The 24,643-nt window shown below is 35.6% G+C and overlaps 1 protein-coding gene across 1 annotated transcript in view; it reads left to right on the top strand.

The window, feature by feature from the left end:
- The window catches only part of LOC134824297 (uncharacterized), a 56,650-nt gene that overhangs the window by 27,748 nt on the left and 4,259 nt on the right, over positions 1-24,643 (top strand). Inside the window, exons 2-6 of the mRNA XM_063836118.1 lie at positions 21,349-21,385; positions 21,514-21,567; positions 21,792-21,832; positions 23,724-23,769; positions 24,239-24,290. Of these exons, the coding sequence (XP_063692188.1) occupies positions 21,349-21,385; positions 21,514-21,567; positions 21,792-21,832; positions 23,724-23,769; positions 24,239-24,290 (230 nt within the window). The remainder of the gene's footprint in view (positions 1-21,348; positions 21,386-21,513; positions 21,568-21,791; positions 21,833-23,723; positions 23,770-24,238; positions 24,291-24,643) is intronic.

The raw sequence follows: 24,643 nt of genomic DNA, 5'->3' as shown, positions 1-24,643 counted from the left end.
AATCAAAAGTTTTATTGATCACGTTTTATTTTCAGTTATATGTGGCTTTAAGTCAAAAAACATCTCATTTTAAAAACATTTAATACTCAAAACATAACAACAGTATTACACAATTTCTCTAGTAATGATGATTTAACATTTCATGATTTAAACTTCTGCTAAATCGGATTCTTGAAAACTCATAAACACAAGATTATTCGTTCAAAACTTTATCCCAAAACTTAATCTCTAGTCTGTATTATAATTTTAATACCCATTATTTCAAAACAATATTCAAAGTCCTGTCTATACGTCCAAAAGTCCTTGTCCTGCCTCAGTCGTACAGAGTCGTACGCGATGTCGAAGCCTTCTCGTCCTTCAGAGTCCTCTTTAGATCGTATCCTTCTAACTCCTGCTCCCCGTGTAAATCGGCTACCTCTCCAGTTTTACCATCTGAAAAAGTTTTTTATTAGTATTACACAATCATCGACAATACAATAGTGATACCCAAACGGGTTCATTCTTTAATTAAACCGTTAATCTCGACTTGCATATCAATCAATGATTTGACGGGTATAATACCCGTCTTGCTGCAGCTCGCAAAAAATCTTTCTCGCGCAGCCTGAAACCGTGACGAGTATTACCCGTCAATCAATGATAAGAAAAGAGTTATACCAATTATGAATTATCGCTAAAATTCATTCAAAATCAATCGGAAAATTTGGAGCGGTCGGACTTTCTTGAGACATGGTTAAAGAGATCATGAAAATTCTCGATTGGGTAGTGAGCTAGGCTTAGTAATACTAATAGTAATTCTGCCACAATCCCAAAATAGCTCCGTCGTAATGCTTCACAAGCTGAGATAATATGGGGTATATTCATTACATTTTTCCAAGTAGTGAGCTAGGTGACGGGAGAGCATATACGGACTTGTGTAAAAACGCCTGATTTTAATTGTCCATAACAAGTTTTCTGTTGGTTTTTTTGTTGAACGACAGATTTACATCAGGTTTAAAACCATTTTATTCACATATCTTCCTAAAATTTGGTTGTACCAGCGATTAATCTAGTTCCTACACAATTAAAGACAGCTCACTTTATGGCTTTGAAGTGCTAGCACGATCAGTGTCAATTTTTTTACTTTCGTTCTGTACGGTCTTTGTATTTTAAAGCTTGGCGAATGTCTGTGCTTTTTGAATAAAAGTGTAATGTGTAAACAAGAACCTAAATATGTATCCGTAGTCTCTACCCGTAGATAAAGTCTTACTTCCAATATAAAGATTAATAATAAGGTCAGAGCTGTTACAAAAATTTTCGCGTTTGTTGTCGACTGCGGCACGTGTTTTCAGAGTATCAGTAGCTCAAGCTTTGCAATTGGATTGAAAGGTTCGATACGTTTACTTCATCATGTGAAGTGTCGGAGATCCGGGAAAAGTTTTCAAACACAGATGGATCAAGGTATACGGGTTTTATCAGTATCGGAACTAATGATGGACATATTTTGCCATGATGCTAAGTACCAAACAACAAGTGGGAGGTGGATCGTTGGTATACCATTAAATCGATTTTAAATCACCGCAATTCCAGTCGCAAGCCTGGGACCACTATAGCATAGTTCACAATTATTACAAAAGTACAAAGCTGCCATATAGCCTGACATGACACATTTTCTCGACTGACTGGACAATGTTTCTTCTTTTTCCCCAGTTTAGAATGAGATAAAAGATTAGTACATTTTAGCCTTATGATTAAGGAGAAAATATATCTTTTACCTTTAGTTTACTAGATAGCAAAGGTAAATGTTTGTATCCCAAGAAAAAAATATTTCTAATTAAGGTTATTTTATGTAATAGGTTCTTGTCTAACGTGTTTTGTTATTTAGCGTTTGGTAATTGGATGTTTTTTCTTCTAAAACATTACACAGCAGTACGTAAAACTTATAAGGGACAATATTTGATGCTTGTGTCCATTATGCACAATTTACTACATGTGCCACATCTGCCTTCGTCTCCCACCGCATAAAAGTATCTCCTAAATATACGCCAAGTGTCGTTAATTTAAAAGATTTATCAAGCGCTCTCTCGCGCGGCGCCACAGCACATGAATAGACAAATGTGCATTTTAACACTGTTCTCTCTCCCGCGCACGAGTGTCTGACAGTTAGCCAACTATCCAACAAATTAGGGCGATCTTCCTGTATCGTTTTCACGCGAAAATAATCAATAAGTTACGAATCTGGGAATTCCGAGCCTATTGTTATATAGTGTTTCTAAGTAGATGCAGTATATGGAAATGTTTTTGTGTCAGCTCAGATTTATAATTTTCGGGGACGTCTGTATGTCGCTCGCTCTCTTTCAAGCCCATACACTCTCTCAAAAATACTTGCACGAAACGGCCCTCTAATTTTGGATGCAATCTTTGGGAAAGGGTGATCAACTTGGCCAACTCTATCATCAAGATGAAAATCTTGAAATTTCAGCTTCCTCCGCTGCAATGTAAAATAGCCTTTTTTGACTGAACTCCCAAATATCATGATGCTTACAAATCGTTAACAGTTGAAGTTACGATGGCCTTAAAGTTTCCATTTCCATGCTTCGATTTGACAAATTGCTTGAACCAGTGGTGGTAGTAAGTCATACCAGAAAGAATTATTAAGAGTTATTACAATTGTGTACACAGTGACTGAGCTATCAAGGCCAACGTATTAAATTTTAGATGCGGGTCAGTCACGACTCACGATTCGGTGACTCAAAATTAAAGCGTAATGTAGGATTATGCCCCTGCTAAAATAGGTGCCTCTGCTCCGACTGATAAGGAGTTACTAATACCTTGATGAAGGCCTGCGCTTCGCTTCAGTTAAAAAATCTCAAATCGTGCAGGTACATGTGCATAACTGACTGTACTATTGGATGGGGGGGGGGGGGGGGGGGTCAACCTCATTTACCTCGTCCAAATTTTGCCTTTTTAGGCTACCCGAATGAGGTAAAATTACACTATTTGCTGTGGAACTTGTTCTGCTTAATAATACTTTATTTATATCGACTGGTTTGTCTTATATAAATAAATAAATTCTAACATTTATTACACGCTTCGACATTAAAATATACCCAATAACGATGTAAATGTAAGTCATTCAAGCGAGACTTAGTGTTGAAATACCAAGATTATGGACTTTTTTATCAGTTCAGATTTTATGAACAAATAAAGTAAAATTATTTATCTGAGTAAAAGGACAGTATTTGACGGTCGAAAGGCAAAGTTTAGCCTATAGACATTTGATCACATGTTCAAACTTCTATAGTTACCGCCTCCCGGGTGGACTGCCACTAGTGCAAGCCCGGACCCATTTGCCTTTTATAAAAACAGCTAATTTTCATATTAATAGTTGTTAATAGAACGATGAGCTGTTTTTAATTTAAGAAAAATCCGAGATTCAAAATTACAGTGTAAAATTTATCTTTGATTTGACTTACATGTCACTGGTAAATTTCTGTTAGTATAATGTTGACAAATATCAAGCTAGCAGAAATCGACCGACGACATTAAGGGAAGCATAAAAAATACTGGTTACGTTGCTCATACAGAGAAGCCATGTTATCCACACAGGATTATAGAGATTTCTCACACAGAGAAAACCATGTTATCCACACAGGATTGTTGAGATTTCTCACACAGAGAAAACTATGTTATCCACACAGGATTGTTGAGATTTCTCACACAGAGAAATCCATGTTATCCACACAGGATTGTTAGTAACCCCTAAATGCCTGGCAATGGACAGCTATTTTTTATTGTGGCATAGTTATAACATGGTTAATATGAGGCCTGTCAGACATGACTATGTTTACAACATAATGCCTTCGGGATTCTACTATATGGCCATGCATATGACATATCAATCTAACTGCCCTCGATAAAATTAGGTCTATGAAAAATTGAGAAAGTATTTCCTTCATAATAAGACACTAGGATTGCCGACTTGCAGTGACGAAGTTTATCAATACCAATCTGGTCAGTCACCCTACATTCGAATCTACCATAAGGAAGTCTAAGATTTGCATTGGTCGCAATAACTTCGAATAAGACATAGGTTACTTGTGTTGAAGGGGTGCTGTACATCCCATGGATTCGGCCGAAGTTATCTGTGGTTGAACTGTATATGTAGCAGTCCTGACCCTGTGACTTACTTTGCAGAGCAAACTGGTGGGTCGTAAACTTGCGTGAATTAAATAACAATGAATAAGATGAGCGGAGTTCTGCGAGGTCCGAAGTAGGACAGACCCCTCTAAGGATGGAGAAGTGGTTTGCTTTGTATTCACCAATAGCACCAAACTTTATTCCCTTCTGTTGGACTAAGACAAGTCCGTGTTGCAAAGCTGGGGAATATGGCTTTTCCTTCCTCACCCTTTCATGCAGAATATGGACTGCCCTTCTTTGTGATAAGCGCTTGGCTATCTGAAGCCCAACTGAATTCGAACCATTGTAAGAGTTTAGGATGGTCCTATTATATCCCTCAAACTTGAACATCGACGTTGCCCAAAGAGGTCCGAGATACTCGACTGATGGTGTGAGGTGCAGTAACAGATGTACGTTATATGTACAACATTCCTCCCCGTAGATGTCCCGCATACATGTTACAAACGATTTCAAAGCATTTGATGACATCAAAAGGTTATTGGCCGAGATTTCCTGTTGGTTCAAAAGGGACACACCAAGCAATAGATTAAACCAGTGATCTGCAACTTCTGGCCCTAGGAATTGATGTTTTACTAAGCTTTTCATTATTGGCATAGAAAAATAGAAAAGGTAATTCCTATATTCATGCGCTTTCCAGTTCTTGCACTCGGTTAAACTCCTAGCTTTTCCTCTCTCAATAAACCAGGGTGCTTTAACTTCATTAAGAATTTTCTCAGCTATCTTCAATCGATCTTCTCGCAACTTCTTTGGGACAATCTTAGTGTCGAAGAACAAGACGTTCACCAAATATTTTACCACTCCAATGTATATCCCATGCAAAGAGTCTAGAGATGTTACCTTGTATAAAACATCTGTAAGTGCAGGCACTTGCAAAAATACAGAGTCACTGTCCTTGCAATCTCTTGGGGTACCATGTTCAGTAAGAGGCCAGACAACAGCTCCTCCTTTTCCTTTAGGTACAAAGACTCCGTTACAATGAGCAATGGGGCATCCATCTTTACTGGAGTGTCCTGGAATATTGAGCAATTTGCTCTTCACCGGGGCGTCAAGGCATAATGTTCCTGAGTAAACTTTGGTGTTTTGTTTAGTACCATACTTATCTATCCAATCTACCCCATTTAACTCTATTTCGCCCAGTTCTTTGACCAATATAGATACAATTTTTGGATGGAATGGGACAGTTTTTGTTGAAGTGAAGAACAAAGGTATGATAATTTTGTTACTTCTTTGACGAGGGCACATTTCGTTGATGGTTATCATTGCAGGATACATTGACTTTGAAGCCGAATTGAAGATTTCTACTCCATCTATGTTAATGAAAATTGTGAGAAAACTTATGGTATTATCTGCACGATGACTAATGCCGTGTCGTTCCTCGTGTATAGCTTTTATCTCGCCATATCTTTTAGAATCACAGAAGTCTGACAACCTTCCTTTTTCTATTGTTTTTTTCTTTTTCCATCTCAAAATTTCCATCTGGTTCTCTTCAGTCTGCAGCAAATACTTAATTGTCGTTTTAAGTTTTGTGTATACGAACTGATTTTTATCTTTAGGTAGTGAAGCTCCACACGAGCAATTTTGAGGAACAAGTGCTTTTTCGTAGTACATGAAACATGCGGTACAAAAATAATATATTTTTATTGGCTCATCAGGTGCCAAACCGCTGAAGAATTTATCAAAGAGAAAAAGGGAGCTAAGAGGACCATTAAACTTTCCTGTAAGTATTGCTATAAATTTTATTATGTCCTCAAAGGCCAGGTCAGTCAAGCCGTGCCTTAGCCTAAACGCTTGGAGGTACAGGACAATTTCTTCATTTGAATAAAGATCATTTGTTTGTTCTTGAATGAGTCCTGAAAAATTAATTAATAGTAATAGTAATAGTTATATAATAATAGCAACAACCCATAGCAACAAACACAAACAGAACCCCTAACGTCTGCTAACAATTTTCTTCTTAGTAAAACAAATTATTTTAGTAAAACAAAGTATTTTATTTATTAGCAGTGCAATCAATTCATATGATATAATTATAAGAATATAATAGTATGTCACACCTATTTAACTGTTACGTTTGAGTAGTCGTGCCATGGCTAAATCTAACTAGGACCAGTGCAGTGGTGTCGATTAACATTTAAAAGGTGAGTCTAAGTGAAACAAATGGAAAATTTTAAGAAAAGACGGATCAAAACACAGATCCAAGGACAAGGAGACCCCACTGCAGGACCATACATGATGCTATTGGCTTGTGCATGGCCGGCCAAAAGGTTCCAGTTGTCCAGGAAACTGTACGTATAGTAGCTGGTCAACTAGTTTTGAGTTCAGACTAGGCATTTGTCGAATATTTTATCAACCAAACTGTTCCATATATATATATAGTCGTACCTTTGACGAAAAAATTGTGTTTAGAAATGTCAAGTTTGTGTCGGGGGACCTGCATAGTTTGGCTACATGTTCTGGAACTTGTTTGGAATAAACTTGTCAGAGAGATGGGTTGATGCAGTTTCAAGATTTTAAACAGTTCAGTGGATATATGTTGGGTGTACAGGTTGTGGATTGACATGATTTTCTCGGTATTGAATATTGGCTTAGTGTTTTCCAAAGCAAAGCTCCTTTTTGCGATGTGTTCACTGTATGGTCTTACACGTGCACATGTTTCATAGTACTCCGCCCGGTCAAAGCTTGGTTCACTTCCAAATAGAAGGCGCACGCATCTTTTTTGGATGGAGAACAGTTTAGATAGTCTAAAAGGTGTGACACCACCCCAGCTACTGATACAGTAGCTCATATGAGACGTGAATAAGGAGTCATACAGTTTAAATGGTACTCTGTTTCTGGAATAAACTTCATAATACGTTTAATTTTTTTTTTTTTGAAAATTCAATTAATTATTATTTATAAATCAAGCATTACATTTCAGCCATGCAAAATTACAATGACATATTTTGATAAACTAATTGATAAATGGTACTGCAATATAAGTTGCTTAATGTTTGGCCGGATGACAACTAACTGAAAGAGAAAAATAAACTTGATTACATAATAATTAATTCGGCTGAACCAACACATAGCAAGAGCCACATTAACGTTGGGGCCGTCATAATAGCTATACTTGGGGCCGTCATAATACAGTGTATTGGATATGCCCCGCTTACTAGTTTAGCTCTATCTAGTCCCCTGCTACACGGCATGTAAACAGGGATTGGCTAGTTAGAGGCGGTCCGTGTAGGCCTTACACTGTGCTTTCAGTAATACTCATAGCTTTACTTGTAGTTACTTTACATTTTATGTTATCTAGTTGGGGTTCCCAGGATAGTTCATGGTCTATGATAACACCAAGGAATCTCACTTCATCTACCCCCCCCCCCCTCCCCTCCGCGAACTTAACCATCAGTAGGCCAACATATTTAGTTTAAGCTTAATTTCTTTACATATTATGGCACCACCATGGTGCCCAATACTTTTAGTGAAGGTCTGATCTAGAACAGTTAACCAGCAACTGTGGTATATCAAAAAAACCATGTTAGTACGCGTGGGCGTACTTAACCACCTGGTATGGCACAGCATCGAGATATCACCATAATTCCAAAAGCATTCAGGTGCCCACAACTTTTGGCTATGGTCTCAATACCATAAAACCTTAGATGTGGCCTCAATGTGGTTAAAACATGTTTATTTTGGACCTTCGGTCAACAGAAGCCATCACAAATTAACCATTATTCAGCAACCACCGAACTTTTGGTGCCTTATTTGTTTTGATATTTGATTATGAGAGATAGCTGAAGGATAATAAGTGATTTTAAAGAAAATGCAACAAAATGTGTGGCCGTATGGCGGTTAAAACGACCAAAAACACTGATTTAGGTCAATTTTAGACCTTTATTAACCATGGACGCAACAAAGGACTCAGCAATGTTTCTGTGCATATAAATGAGATGGTAGTAATATATCTAGATAATGCAGCATTATTTACAAAGCTAATATGTGCTCTAAAAATGGTTAATTAGTGCAAATTATGCAAATATATGGTATTTTCTAGACATTTTAACCACCTTAGCTGCACATTGATCGGAATGCATGAACTTCGAGTCAATTATGCATTTGGATAAAAAGGTAAAAAAAAAAAAGGTTTGGTTTTGGTTTGGTTTTCATAAAAAGGTGGCACTAGATATTGATTTTTCACTGCCAAAATTGTGTGAAGCATTTTGAAATACTTGTTTCTCAAGGAGTATGATATGAAAGTTAACCAAATTGTAATATGTGGTCCAAAAAGATTGAAATGTCACATAATTAAGTCATTCATCTCTTTATATCTGTTAATTGTGCAGATATGAGCCAGAAATCACAAAATATTCATTTCTTGCACCTCTAATGATGAATTAACATTCTGTGGGTTAGTCCTGCTTCTCAATGTGATTATTGAACCTTTTTGAGTGTTAAAAGTGCAAAGAATCACCGGTTAAATGTGGAGTTACGATGCAATTATCACACACAGGGTTAATTCTGACTAATTGTTTTAAAATGATGAATGTGATATGAATATCAACGGAATGATTGTAATAATGAACTCTATCGATCACAATTATAGCATGCTAACTAATATTTAGAGAATTTAGATAAAGTGCCATAATGAGTCAAAAATCACATTAATGAGCATGTATTGAAATGATGCTGTATCAGGGGAATGTATCACTTTTTGGCTCTATATCAGGTTGGTATTCATAGTAAATCTGCAGTGATTTGTTGTGACACTTGTTTATAATAAATAATAATAATAAAATTTGGTGATAAACCACAAAACCTATGCTCTATTGTGTGAAACAAAGATACTAGATCAAGATGACTATCAAGGAGTGTATGCATAGGACATAAAAAGTTTTGGAACGAAGATGACATGCTTATGAAGCGAGCTAACAGTCTAATTGCTAATAAGTTCAAAAAGATCAAGACATTAGGTTGCATCCTAAACAGTTTAAGCAAATAACATAAAGTTATTTTGTCAATTAATCGCTTATGCCATAACTTTTCTTAAACAGGTGAGTTTTTAATAATGTTTTGAACAGATCAACATCAGAACAAGTCTTAATTTCAATTGGTAGTTGGTTCCAGATTTTCGGAGCAACAGTCTGAAACGCTCTTGGGTGCGATCTTGTAGATCCGACAGGTAGGTGTAAGGAGGAAGTTCTTCTGCTACTCGAACTAACAAATGTTACTAGATCACACAGATATGCAGGAGCAACACCATTGACTGCTTTGAAAATCAGTAAACATAACTTAAACTCAATCCTTTCCTTCACCTTGAGCCAATGAAGGGATTTGAGCTTCTCCTCGACTGAGTCTCTCTTCTTTAATCCAAAAACCAGACGGCATGCTCGGTTCAATTCTGAATGTTCTGCAGCTGCGTAATTGAGGCTTGACTACAACCATAGTAAAGCGCATTGCAGTAGTCAAGCGATGAGATTACAATTGCTTGAGTCAGTGTTCCCATCTGTTTGGTTGTGAGGAATGTTTTCATCTTAGCAAGGTCTCTTAGTTTCAGAAAACACGATGTTTTAAGTTGCTTGATTTGCTCACCAAAGTTTAGTTGAGAGTCGAGACGAAATCCGAGGTTCTTTGCAACAGATGACAGCCTGACACACGTCTCAGAGTTAACAAACACGCCCCCTATAGACAGCTGCTGGAGAACAAGCGGTGTCCCAAAAACAAGAATCTCAGTTTTTCCTGCATTGAGCTGTAGATAATGTTTTTTCATCCAGTCATTAATTTCTTGGAAACATTTGGGAACATCGTTGATAAGGACGGTGGGCTCCTCGTTTGGCTTGAAACTTTTATACAGCTGATGATCGTCGGCGTAACCCTGGATGGAGAAGTTCAAATCATGTGCTGCTGAGTACAAAGAGCGAATGTAGATGTTGAATCCAAAAACCAGACGGCATGCTCGGTTCAATTCTGAATGTTCTGCAGCTGCGTAATTGAGGCTTGACTACAACCATAGTAAAGCGCATTGCAGTAGTCAAGCGATGAGATTACAATTGCTTGAGTCAGTGTTCCCATCTGTTTGGTTGTGAGGAATGTTTTCATCTTAGCAAGGTCTCTTAGTTTCAGAAAACACGATGTTTTAAGTTGCTTGATTTGCTCACCAAAGTTTAGTTGAGAGTCGAGACGAAATCCGAGGTTCTTTGCAACAGATGACAGCCTGACACACGTCTCAGAGTTAACAAACACGCCCCCTATAGACAGCTGCTGGAGAACAAGCGGTGTCCCAAAAACAAGAATCTCAGTTTTTCCTGCATTGAGCTGTAGATAATGTTTTTTCATCCAGTCATTAATTTCTTGGAAACATTTGGGAACATCGTTGATAAGGACGGTGGGCTCCTCGTTTGGCTTGAAACTTTTATACAGCTGATGATCGTCGGCGTAACCCTGGATGGAGAAGTTCAAATCATGTGCTGCTGAGTACAAAGAGCGAATGTAGATGTTGAATCCAAAAACCAGACGGCATGCTCGGTTCAATTCTGAATGTTCTGCAGCTGCGTAATTGAGGCTTGACTACAACCATAGTAAAGCGCATTGCAGTAGTCAAGCGATGAGATTACAATTGCTTGAGTCAGTGTTCCCATCTGTTTGGTTGTGAGGAATGTTTTCATCTTAGCAAGGTCTCTTAGTTTCAGAAAACACGATGTTTTAAGTTGCTTGATTTGCTCACCAAAGTTTAGTTGAGAGTCGAGACGAAATCCGAGGTTCTTTGCAACAGATGACAGCCTGACACACGTCTCAGAGTTAACAAACACGCCCCCTATAGACAGCTGCTGGAGAACAAGCGGTGTCCCAAAAACAAGAATCTCAGTTTTTCCTGCATTGAGCTGTAGATAATGTTTTTTCATCCAGTCATTAATTTCTTGGAAACATTTGGGAACATCGTTGATAAGGACGGTGGGCTCCTCGTTTGGCTTGAAACTTTTATACAGCTGATGATCGTCGGCGTAACCCTGGATGGAGAAGTTCAAATCATGTGCTGCTGAGTACAAAGAGCGAATGTAGATGTTGAACAGGACCGGACCCAGCACAGAGCCCTGTGGGACTCCGAACTTAATCACTATCTCATAAGATTCCTCATTTCCAACTTTAATCGTTTGACATCTACCTGTGAGGAAGCTGCTGAACCATTTCCAAGCTGTCCCTGTTATTCCCAACTCATTTCTGAGGATGTTCAGTAGTTTGCAGTGGTCAACTGTATCAAAAGCTGCGCTGAGATCTAGGAGAAGAACAACAGTTGCCTTGCTTTCTGTAGATGCAATGAGCAGATCGTTAACAACTCTCACAAGCAGAGTCTCGGTGCTGTGTTTTGATTTGTATCCAGACTGCTGTGGGATGTTCAGGTTGTTGTTTTCTAGATGTTCATTTAGACGCCTGAGCACTACTCTTTTTATCAACTTGCCTACAAAACTAAGGTCATGGAGAAGTTCGTTATTAGAGTAATAGTGGAATCAATAATCACAAAACACTGATTTTAAACTGAGTAAACTAGGCAAGTACTTTTACAACTCAAGCCATGATAATTTTGTCTCCATAATGTGACAAATGAATCAATCAGTATTGTATAATACTTAATTGAATTTTTGAAATGTGATTATCGATTCATTACCTTTCCTTTCAAAATGTCATTACAACTTGAACATTACATATGATTCAATTGTCACACTTTAAAGAGAATCACATATTTGGTAGCTCGATTTATGTGATTTTTGAATCATTTAAGGACTATGAATGTTTCTAGACACTATCCTTTTGATATTGAGATATTGGTATCTCAGATCACGTGTACATCGTTCCTTTTTTATGACACAGTAATTTATTGACACTCACAGCTATAATTTTAATCACTGAATCTGTATTTTTATCTGTGCTCTGCGTAATGCATCACATGAATCAGTTTTTTTTAAATCTATTAACTTATTACACATTTGTGCTCTGCTTTAGCATCCCCTGACTATTTAAAAAAATTGTTTGTTCAGGCCATGACCTCATAGTCAGCCAATTGGCCATTGCTATATTATGTGTATATTGTTTGAATATTCTTTCTTCAGTTTAAGCACCCAGATCAAAAATTATCGCTCAAAGACCTTCAATATGTTATATAAGCTTAGACATGGATTCAAAAATCACATCGCCATGTTTGAAGCTCTCTCATCATCTGTTCTACTTCAGAGGGTAATTTATTTTATATTTTGAAATTGTTATTATTCCAGTATAAAAAATAAATTTTCTAATCGTGTAAAAAATCGTGTAAATTGTTTAATTCACAAACCTTTTTCGACAGATAGACTTTGTTGCATATTCTGTGAAACATCCCGCAATCTCTTTTTGCTTGACATCTATCGACAAAATATTAATTTGTCCAAGTGAAATAAAATTGGTGAAGTAGAAATAATTTGAAAGTTTAAATAACTTATTTTCAATTAACATTGGATTAACAAAACAAGAATGTGTTAGATTAGATTTGATTAGATTAAGAATAATGACATAAACATCATCACTAGTGTTATCTTGTGAAAATTTTTGATATAATAATAATACGTTATACAGGATGGCCCATAAAACACTACCCATCCTTATCTCTTAAAATTGTAACAGCTCGCTGAGATTTTGCTAATTATTTTAAAAACAAAAAGTGGCATACTTATGTTTTGATAAATATTTTTGCTTCTTAATTTCACAGAATGTTAATAACAAGTAGCTAAACCTTTGTGGCAAGTTTCGTGTGAGTGAGAGCTTCGATGAGCTTATTTGACCAATTTAGCCCCTGAGCGAGCTAGCTTGAATTTCTCACCCAGAACTGTTTACATTGGTTAATAGAAACCACCAAAAAAATCCTGGGTAAATAAATCAAAAAACCAGCGATTTATTCACGTTTTACCAATTCTATTCACCATGATCCATCGCACATTCCATTCTCTCTATATTTTAACTGATAAGGACTATCACAGATGATTCTTCCTGCTTGTTTATACTGTTCTTCTCACATGGAATGTGCGATGGATCATGATGAATAGAATTGGTAAAACATAAATAAATCGGTGGTTTTTTAATTTTTTTACCCAGGAGTTTTTTTGGTGGTTCCTATTAACCAATGTAAACAATTCTGGGTGAGAAATTAAAGCTAGCACGCTCAGGAGCTAACATTGTCGGACAATCTCAGACTCACACAAAACTTAGCACGAAGTTGTGTCTAATTATGATCGACATTCTCTAAAAATTTGAAGCAAAAATATTAATCAGAACGTAAGTTGTGGCGCTTTTCCATTCTGAAATAAAATAAATAGCAAGATTTGAACAGAGAATGTTATTTTATTGCGGATGAGTTACACATTGAAAATATTGAGATAACAATGGATGATGTTGGCAGAGAACTGAAAAGAATTAATATTAGTAAAAGTAAAGGGCCAGATGGCATTCATCCTAAATTATTAAAAGAACTTGAACATAATTCAAGTTTTGTTTCTGCTGTGACTAAATTATTTCAAACATGTGCTTCAAGTGGAAAAATTCCAGAACAGTGGAAGACAGCAAATGTTACATCTCTTTATAAAAAGGGTAGTCGGAAAGATGCCCTAAATTACAGGCCAGTGTCACTTACATGCATTTTATGTAAATTATATGAAAAATTAGTAAGGAGGCATATTATGAGTTTTGTTAGTAAGAAGATAAATCCAAACCAGCATGGATTTGTAGAAGGTAAATCTTGTTTATCTAATCTATTAGAGAGTGTAGAATGTATCATTGAACTATTAGAAGATGGTGCACCCGTAGATGTGTTTTACTTAGATTTTTGTAAAGCATTTGATAGTGTTCCACATCATAGACTACTTACAAAAATGAGAAATTTGGGTATAAGTGGTAACACCTTAGATATTGTGAAAGACTTTTTATCTGGAAGAAGATTTAAGACATTTGTTGGTGGAGCATATTCCTACCTTCGTGATGTTTTATCAGGCGTCCCACAAGGGTCTGTTTTAGGTCCTTTATTGTTTGTCATTTTTATCAATGACTTGCCTGATTGTGTTAATGGTATATCAAAACTGTTTGCAGATGATCTTAAAGTTATTATGGATGCCAATGACACTGAAAGCACTTTCAATATGTTAGAAAGCTTGCAAAACTGGCAAAATGTGTGGCTGTTAAAGTTTAATCCTAGCAAATGCAAAATAATGCATGTTCCATTTAATGAAAATCCCCTTCAAGAATATGTATTTAGTGGTGTTACACTTGAATGTATTGAAGCAGAGAAAGATCTTGGAGTTTTAACTTCTTCAGATTTGAAATGGTCGAAACATATTAAAAGTTGTATTAGTAAAGCAAACAGTATGATTGCATGGGTTACAAGGAATCTCATTATAAGAGAAATTAATGTTATGAGAAATGTTTATAAAACTATAATAAGACCCCACTTGGAGTATTGTGCTCAGTTGTGGTCTCCACCTGCCTGCCATGGGAATTGGGCTTCTATCATTGAACTGGAAAATGTCCAGAGAAGGTTCACACGCCTTATTGATGATATTGGAACACTTCCTTACAGTGAAAGGTTGGATGCCTTACAGATTACAACACTCGCAGAGAGACGGGTTAGAGGAGATTTGATTGAAGCCTACAAAATTTTAAATGGATTGGTTGAGTATGGAAAAGATATTTTCAATTTAAGTAGATCGGGAGATAAAATTGTTAGCACTAAATCTAACAATATTGATAGAAATATTAAAACCTTGTCTAATAATTTTTTATCAGAGCGTGTTATCAGCTTTTGGAATAAATTGCCATCTTTTGTTAGAAATTCAGTGTCTGTTATTGATTTTAAAATTAATCTAGAAGAATTTAAAAAGACTAATAATTTAGTAGACACAGGCAACTTTTGGGAAGTGTCAAATATAGTTTTAGCAAAAATAGAGGGTGTAAATTATATCGAAAAGAAGAAGCAACAAGTCCAATATTTATATAAAAACCCTCGTGTTGCCAAGAGAAAGGGAATAAATATCTCATGAATTTATTTTTATTTATTTTTTAAATTAACGGTTTTTAACTTTTTAAACTTTTTTATATGTAAATAAATTATGACAATTATGTTAGTTATAGAATTTGTTTGTTTTTTAATGACGAAGGCTGTGAAATGTTCACAGTTCTGATAATGAGGAAATCAGAAAGAATGTTTAAAACTAGTGATGATGTTTATGTCATTATTCTTAATCTAATCTAATCTAATCTAAGATCTCAGCGAGCTGTAACAATTTTAAGAGATAAGGATGGGTAGTGTTTTATGGGCCACCCTGTATATACGTTATATATGGGATAAATTATATATATATAGAGTCAATCGCAAAATGAAGCAAAAATTATTAGTAGAGGCTCTTACGGGCAAAAAGACGTGTTTTCTGCTATGAGTTTAGAGACCTAACCGCTAATTGGACACAATAGTATGATGTCTAAGGATCAGCTAGAACGGACATAATCTTGCTGAGTTATAGCTGTTTGAAATTTATGATGAACGCGCGGGTGCCAATTGATACCAACTAAATGCTTTTGCGCGTAGTGCGCATCGAAAATTTGGCAAAAACGCTTGCGGAGTGACAATTTTCAAACTTCGATAAAGTATATGAAGTGGGTACTTCTCGGAAAGGAAAAATTAAGGCAAACACGATGTGACTATTTTTGGGTTTATTTGATACAACTGCAAAAAATTATTCAAACTTCAAGCAAAAAAGTCAAAATTTTTACCACTTTTTTAGATTTTTACCTGCGCATAAATAGAGGGATTTGTTTTATTTTTATACCATCTTGTGCGGCTGTCTTTTAACTATCTTCATGCAAGTTTTGCCGACATGCCAACAAAATTAACTAGCTCAAATTATCAAAAAACATGGTTTTTTAGCCTATTTTTGGCCACAAAATCGGTTTTTTGCAATTTTAACCGCACTAACTCAGTCCAATCATCTTTAAACCACCTTTAATCGATTCTACGGTCAAAAATACGTCTAGTAAAGTGTATCTGGGGTCCCTAGCGTATCGAGCAGACAATGCCCGTAAGAGCCTCTACTATATAACACTAATAGGAGCTAAGTCGAATAAAACAAACAGGCAAGAGCCTATAAGAATTTCTTGAAACTCAGGGAAATTCCAAGAAAACCTGGGAACTGATAAATAAAATTCGTAATAAAGAGAAACATAAGTAATAAAGAGAAACATAACAATTATCTTTGGTTCCATCCTTATGTGGCAAAGAAGCGTTTTATAAATCTTTATTCCACTGGGAAGTTTTTAAAATAGGATAATGTTTTTGATGAAATTGTTTTTAAATATTGTATTTGATAATTAATTAATGTTGGTGGGGAAATATTTATTATATGTTTTTTCACACAGTGCGATGATAGTTTGTAGACATGTGTGGTGATGTGATGTCATAAATTTTACTTTACTTTACTTTACTTTACTTTGGCAAACAGAAACGTGACATCAGACCTATATTTACTGAAGACAATGAAAAGATACCTAATCAGAGAGTTATAGCGAATGAATTCAATAGGTGTTCTGTATCCCTGGTATCTAACCTTAATTAGAGGGATTCAAATAAATCGAAGTTTCTACAACTACTTACATAAATCGAACATAGCTAATATATATCTACATGACTGCTCATCAGAACTTCAAAATGGCAAGGTTCGTATATTTTTAATTCTCTTTGCTGTATTGTATAATGTACTATTTGTAAAAGTTTCGAATCAAATCAACATACCAGTACATGTAGTAAAGGCAGTATCAGGCCTGATTAACCCACTAATATCTGTATTGTACAACGAATCTATCCAACAGGGAGTTTTTTCCAGAAGACCTAAAAAATCAGTGTTACTTTAGAAACTGTCACGATAAACTGCATAATAAACTGAATGATTTTGGGATACGAGGGACTGCAAATAAATTAATATGCAGTCAACTTTCCTGTAATTGTTGTTTTCCGAATATGCAGTATGATCCCTTGCTTTTCATTATCTGTATCAAATGGAGGAACTGTTATTGAATTAGTGTTAGCTGAAGGCCCCATCATCTAAACAAGTTTCTAACATGTGCAAGAACAAGAGAACTTGACAACCAGGCACTTGACCATACACATTCTTCCAACTAGAGCACTTTAAACCACTTTTCAAGCAACAAAACATCCTGGCTTTCAAAAAATGTATATACATATCACACAATTATGGAAGTTTTCGAAATACTAAAATTAAGGTGCCCAGTATCACTGCAACAGCATTATCAGAAATCTTCTAGAAATAAAACCACTTTCATTTCACAACTCCCAACTAATGACCTTGTATCAAGATCCACCAAAATTTGGAGCACAATTTTACCTAAACTTAAGTTTCTTGACTACTCCTAGAAGATTAGCCTTGCTGAAAGAGTGGGTACGAAAACCCCTTCGTGCCAAAAGAAGAACAGTGGTACAGTTAATGCTTTTTCAGTAAAGGGCTCAAGCCAATTATAAGTAATCGGTAATATAATGATTCTAGTGTGCAAGGTTTTGTAAATGCGCGGCACCTTCAAGTTGATATCAGCTCGGTGCTCATCCATTTATAATTAGCTTAAACTTGTCATACGTTGCAAGCCTGCTGCGCGGCCTCGCACTAACTTAGTGAAAGTAGTAAAACGTCTAAGGGGAACGTGAGGTAATATAATGCATACAAACCTAAACTAATAAATTCAAAATAAAACTTTCAAAAAATCATGCCGATGAGAATAATTTTTTTACAAACTTGTTTTTGAAATGTAAGATATATAATCAATAATAGAGACCAACAAAACATATTAAATATATGTGTATATATAGATATCATAGATAACCATAAAAAGCCGCGCGTTGGCTGATTGCCTTTTTACAAAGTTCGATGATACTTTATAAAAATGTGAAATGATGTTATGTCATAAAATTTATTTTACTCTTCTTTCCTGTACTAATAGACCCTGCGCGGCGCTTATTTGTGGAGGCGTTTGCGAAGGCCGGGTGATGTGGTGGTAACATAATTGCCTCCCAAGCAGAACACCCATGTTCCAATCCGGTCGGATACAAGTCGGCCAAGCTGTGATTTAATACAGTTTTGGCTGTTGATACACACTCTCTGGCTCGCAGTACTAATCCTTTACAGTTAGTAAAGTGCCCGGCACAGATAAGAGTGGCTTAGGGTTTCTGAAAAGGAGATAGGCACCTCAGGCCATCCCAACGTTCGGAAGTGACCTGCCCTTGAATCTGTATTGCTTGCGACAGGCTGAGTATTTCGTTGAATTGCAACATTTTATTTATGTATAAATATAAAATAACATGTCCTGGTTGTTTATATATGGCAAATTTAAAAAATCATTTTAAAATTCTCCCAATAAATGAAAATTAATAAAAATTGTATTCTTTTTTTGCTATCAATACATTGATTAACAATGTCACCCAATTAAAATCAAAGCTTACGATTATTGATGGGTTGATTTCAATAATGGGTTGACTTCGATGCGCAGCAACAATGACAGTTCGCGCGGCGCGTCGAAACGGCAAAGTCCTCCAATCAATACATTGTACTATATTTTATTCGATTTGATTAAATTCAATTAATTATTATATACACAAATCAAGCGTTACATTTGAGCTATGCAAAATTACAATTAAATATTTTGATACACTAATTGATGGTAGTACAATATAAATTGTTCAATGTGTGGCCGGATGACAACTAATTTGAAAACAAAACAAAAAAAATTGATTATAATTAATTCGGCTGAACCATCAGATAGCAAGAGCCAAATAAATGTTTGGGTCGTTTAGAATACACTGTACTCAATAAAATAACTTCCACTTTTGTATCCTTGTTGTATCCTTTTATCCTAACCTTAGCCTATAAGTATCATCTCTCGCTTTGTGAAGTTTTTTTTGCTGGAACTTCATATTTCGTTTATGGGTAACTTAAATAATACTCTCAGGCTTTATATTACGATCTAAAAGTAAAATTGAATTTTAAATATAATAGAGATGTGAATATTATATCAAAATTTAAAACTTTCAAAACGGAGGCTTATAAATATTATTATATTATGATTGTAAAATAAAGGATAAAATTTTAAATTTGTTTCACTAAAAAATTTGTTTCACTTACCTGTTCATGAGGTTGACCCCCAACAAGGGTGTAAGTTTTCCTGTCTGAACTGTTAAGTCACAGGAAAGTATATTTGAATTGCTTTCAATTTGTTTTAGCAACCATCGAGAAGCAGTGGTCTTCCGTAATTGTATATTTAACTGGTAATAGTAAAGTCAAATATTTCGTTCTATGAACATCTAGCCTAGTATTCTGAAGTGTTGACGATTTTAAGATCAAATATAATATAAAATTATTCAAACAATATACACATAATATAGCAATAATTTCTACTTTAATATGTAAATAAATTATGACAATTATGTTAGTTATAGAATTTGTTTGTTTTTTAATGACGAAGGCTGTGAAATGTTCACAGTTCTGATAATGAGGAAATCAGAAAGAATGTTTAAAACTAGTGATGATGTTTATGTCATTATTCTTAATCTAATCTAATTTAATCTAAAATGACCCTATATGAAATCAACCCTCTAAGAATTTAAAAAATTCCCTTAACAATCAAAAATTACCCTTGGCCTTGTGGCTCCAAGTTAAGATCTAGACTGTTTATATCAACGATGTTTTTTCTTGCACCTCTGTCTCCACGGAGTGAAATCACTGTTGTTCTAAGGATTTCAAAGCGAAGGCGCTTTCTAATGTATCCTACAGCGTCTGAGTACCTCTGGCCAGTGTGGTACTCTATCTTACTGGCCAGCTTTTATATGAAATAATATTGGCAGCAGTGGACAATTTCCGTTTCCTCTGTATAAGCGAAAGATAAATCTAACGAAAAGATAAGGATTTATTATAGCATTTAATTTTGTTAATTTTGCTACTATTATGATCAAGGATTAAATACCAAGCATATTGAAGTGTAGTATAGTGTTATTGGACTATGTTTATTTGAAGATAATACTGATATAATATCGTCTCTTCAAGTCCTTCTTTGCCTTCTCTTTCATCTCCAAAACGAGCAGATGTTGTCTGGCTTGCTCTTCAGGTGACCAATCTGGAGAAGTGTAAACTGTTTTGTGGTGCTGACTCCGTCTCAGGTTCTTCGATTTCAATAATATCTCGTGGACATTATTGGAATTTGTGACCGATATTTTGATAGGTCTGGTCTTGTCGGCTGATCTCCTTCCAATCCTGACAGCTTCATACCGTGGTTTCACTTCGATCTGTTCAAACAGTTCGTCTACTTTATCGGATAGTTTTTCATCATCTGTCTCCATTAAACCAAACACGATTTTACTGCGGTCCTCCTTCGATACAGCACTCTGAACTGCCTTTTTCAAGCCCTGTTTGGTCAGTGCAGTTTCCGGCGGGTCCTTTAAAACAGCTTTACTGTATGACCTGATTTCAGCTTGTACAGTTTCCTGAACGGCAGATTTGACTGTGGTCTGAACAGATTCCAACTGCTCAGATTTGCCCTCAAGAAGTTCACTCTGCAGTTTGATAACCGAGTTTTGTGACCGAATAAGAGAGCTCTTCAACTCCTCTTCAACTCCTCTTCAACTCCTCCACATCTTCCTTCGGTGCCTGTCCGGGTCGATATATCAGTCAAGCTTCATGTATGTTATGTTGAGCATTCTCAACCAGCAGATGTGGGAACTCCCACGAAAGACCAAAACAGATCTAAAGAGACACTTAACAACATTGGAAAAATAGACTTCAATTTTTTTATATAATTTATAAAGCGTACATTATTGCCCACGTTAAGGGGCCTGTTAATAATTTATTCAATTATTAGCTATTTTAGATTTAATTATAATAATCCTTTATTTTGACAGCTTCTCTGACAAATATCTTCGTCTCTTTGTACACACTGTACAACAACTTTGACACAAATATTTTTATTAATTTTTGAATGGTAGTAATATACATCGTTATCTCAAATTATTTGTTATATAGTATTGTTGAAAGTATTAAAACTATATTAATATAACACATTTATATATAATATATATTATTAAATACATTTATGCCACTTTATTGACACTAAATTTTATATACAACTAGATGATGAATGTAACTATAAAGATTATAGACGGATCCAAGTAAGCTGTTTGATTCATAATGTTAAGAGCATGAGCAATTCTAATTTGATTGTTTACCATATCATAGCATCTCTATTTTTTCCAATAATGTGCTCCAAAAGTCAAATGTTCTAACTTCTCATTTTTAGGGGAAAGGTTAACGCAAAAAACAAGAAAAAAATCTTCCAAAGAACATGCTACTCGTAAGATTTCTCTTCTTTTAATTTATAGAAATTAGCTAGGTGGCCTTGTGGTTAAAGCATCAGCCTTCCGCGCAGAAGGTCCAGAGTTCAAATCCCAGTGTCACTTAGTCTAGGGAGTGCAAGTGGCTAAGGATCCATTGGATCTATGCGATCTCATCAGTCTACTAAGCTGAATGATAGGAAACTTGATTGAAACTTCCATTCATTTAATGTAATATTTTCAGATGTGGATCACGAGGCCACTTGGCCAAGACATGCAGGAACGGTACGTACCAGTTTTAAGTTAATTATAGAAGGTCAACATAACACTGCTTACAAGCAAATTTTATACACCTAGAACAATAAATCATTTAAAGCTGGATAATGGCATTAATCCTGGCAAAAGTCCAGCACATCCGCTAAGTTTCTCGATGTAATCCGACATTATATGGTCCTAAATGTCGAAGCGTGTAATAAATGTTAGAATTATTTATTTATTTAAATAACACTAACTACTCGGGTACACTTTTTCACCAGTGGGGCATTTCGGAATCACACCCTTTTTTACCGCACCCATATTAAGTGAAACAATTAAGAACCCCACTAAGAACCCCACTATAAATTATCTCAGCTTCTGATTGAGATACAGATCTCAGACATGAACCAAAGTTTGCCTAAGATGCATGATTATATTAGTGCTATCAACATAGTAAATAGTTAAGGCTTAGGAGACTTAGTTTTTGATTTTACTGAGAAAATATCCTCAGACATGAACCAAAGTTTGTTTGCCTAAGATGCATGTTTATATGTGCTATGAACATATTTAAGGCTTAGGGGACATAGTTTTTGATTTTACTGAGAAGAGAATTGTTTTTGAGAAAAGACAATTTTATTATTTATAATATTTATTTACAATAATACACGCTGTCAACTATAATACTAGCAATCTCACGAGTAACAATTATTACACTTATTTCAAGATATCTCAGCTTCTGACTGAAGCTAAGCGCTCATCATATTGTGTGGGGTAGAGCATGGTTTTAAAGTCTTCAGACATCAGCTTCAGGTTGTTGAGTTATTAGGTCAGATCCCATTTTTACGCTCTCGCAAGTACTGATTAATGCACTTATTTAAAGATATCCCAGTTTCTGATTGGAGCTAAGAGTTCAATTTGGGCTTAAAAATGGTCAGATTGTGTATGGTAGAGCATGGTTTTAAAATGGAGTAGAGCATGGTTTTAAAGTCTTCAGACTTCAGCTTCATGTTGTCGAGTTATTAGGTCAGATCGCATTTTCACGTTCTCGCAAGTAGCGACTTATATGCACTTATTTCGAGATATCTCAGTTTCTGATCGGAGCTAAGAGTCTATGCTGGGCATTGAATTGGTCAGAATAATCACATTCAGCGGTTTGAAACATGTTACAAGAGCAGAGGTTTTAGTGAATTTTACTGATCTTAGCAAAACAACTTTTTCCTAGCGATTAATGAAGGTCCATTCAAAAAATATTTTCACCATTGCATTGCATTGCAGTAACCATACTTGCAAGAGCGTAATAATGGGTTCTGACCTACTTATTCAACAACCTCCGGAAGTCTTAAAAACCTCAGGAAGACTTTAAAACCATGCTCTATTACACTCAATGAGATGATTCTGCCCATCTTATGCCAAGCATGAACTCTTAGCTCCAATCAGAAGCTGAGATATCTTGAAATAAGTGCATAAATCGCTACTTGCAAGAGCTTAAAAATTGGATCTGACCTTACTATAACCCAACAACCTGAAGTCTGAAGACTTTAAAACCATACTTTAGCTTTACCCCCACACAATGTGATGATTCTGACTATTTCAATGCCCAATAGGAACACTTAGCTCCAATCAGAAGCTGAGACATCTTGAAATAAGTGCATAAATCTATACTCGTGAGAGTCTCCTAGGCCTTAAATATGTTCATAGCACTAATATAAACATGCATCTCAGGCCAATTTTGGTTCGTGTCTGAGGTCTGTACCATGTACCATATAAATACCTATTATTCCTTCTGATTTAGGTATGGATATTTATGAAGTTGACGTTCCCCCAAATCATTAACTGCTTTTTGACCTTTCATGCCACAAATCATTATTTTCCAGACAACATTTTTAGTTAAAAATTGTGTGATTAACAAAATCATCCACAGGTCGAAGTCGACAAAGGGGTAACGAAAGTGAAAGAACCTATTCTAGGTAAATATTGTCTCAAAATAAATATCTCTCACATCTCGATTCTTTCGTTGAAGCTTCCAATTCTGTAATTTCATCAGTGGATTTCTTAGTGGATAGCTATTTTTAATGCCAAACTGATCAAGTACCTCTGGGCTGCCGATACAGTCTTTCCAGAAATGTGTTTTTTGCTAGTTATAATTATGTCTGTCCGATTTCCTGTCCGCTTGACTCCCCTAACTTTCTTGTGCATTGTGACGGAGCAAAACATTTATAATTATTTACGATATGTTTCATTTCTTGTTATTTCTTGCTTGATTTATGCATATATAATAATTAATTGAATTTTCTAATAAAACTATAAATTGTAAACTTTTATATTTCAATATGCTATAATAAGGCAAATTTTGTATTTTTTGACTCCACGACAACAAACCATTCCATTAGAGCGCCCATATTTTCATTGGAACCTTAATAACATGCATAACTTCAGGTCACGATCCCCCCACCGCGACCGGACATCCCCAACAACCCCAACACCACAGGTTCATTCTTTAGTACGAATTGGAAACTTATCAATTTTTGTTTGCAGTTTTTTTTGCAGTTACAGTGCTTAAGCTTAGTGAAGGCATATCATGGTGCATGTTAGAGGTTTCACTTGCACTATTAGAGGTGCCATAGCCCATATCTCAAATTGGTGATTTTCTAACAACCAACAAGATAGATGATTTTTTATTTGAAAATAGCAAAATATACACAAATGTGCAGCCGACCGACTTATAAGTGCTAAAAAGCGTGTGTCAGTGAAATAAGTACAAAGGAAACCTTTCAAAACAGGAGTTTTAGGGCCCACCCAAAGTCTAAATAATCTCCACATATAATATTAAAGTTATGAAAT

The sequence above is a fragment of the Bolinopsis microptera genome, chromosome 12 (assembly GCF_026151205.1).
Source record: "Bolinopsis microptera isolate Bmic1 chromosome 12, MBARI_Bmic_1.0, whole genome shotgun sequence".
Classification (NCBI taxonomy): Eukaryota; Metazoa; Ctenophora; class Tentaculata; order Lobata; family Bolinopsidae; genus Bolinopsis; species Bolinopsis microptera.
This window is presented reverse-complemented; position numbering and strand designations above follow the sequence as displayed.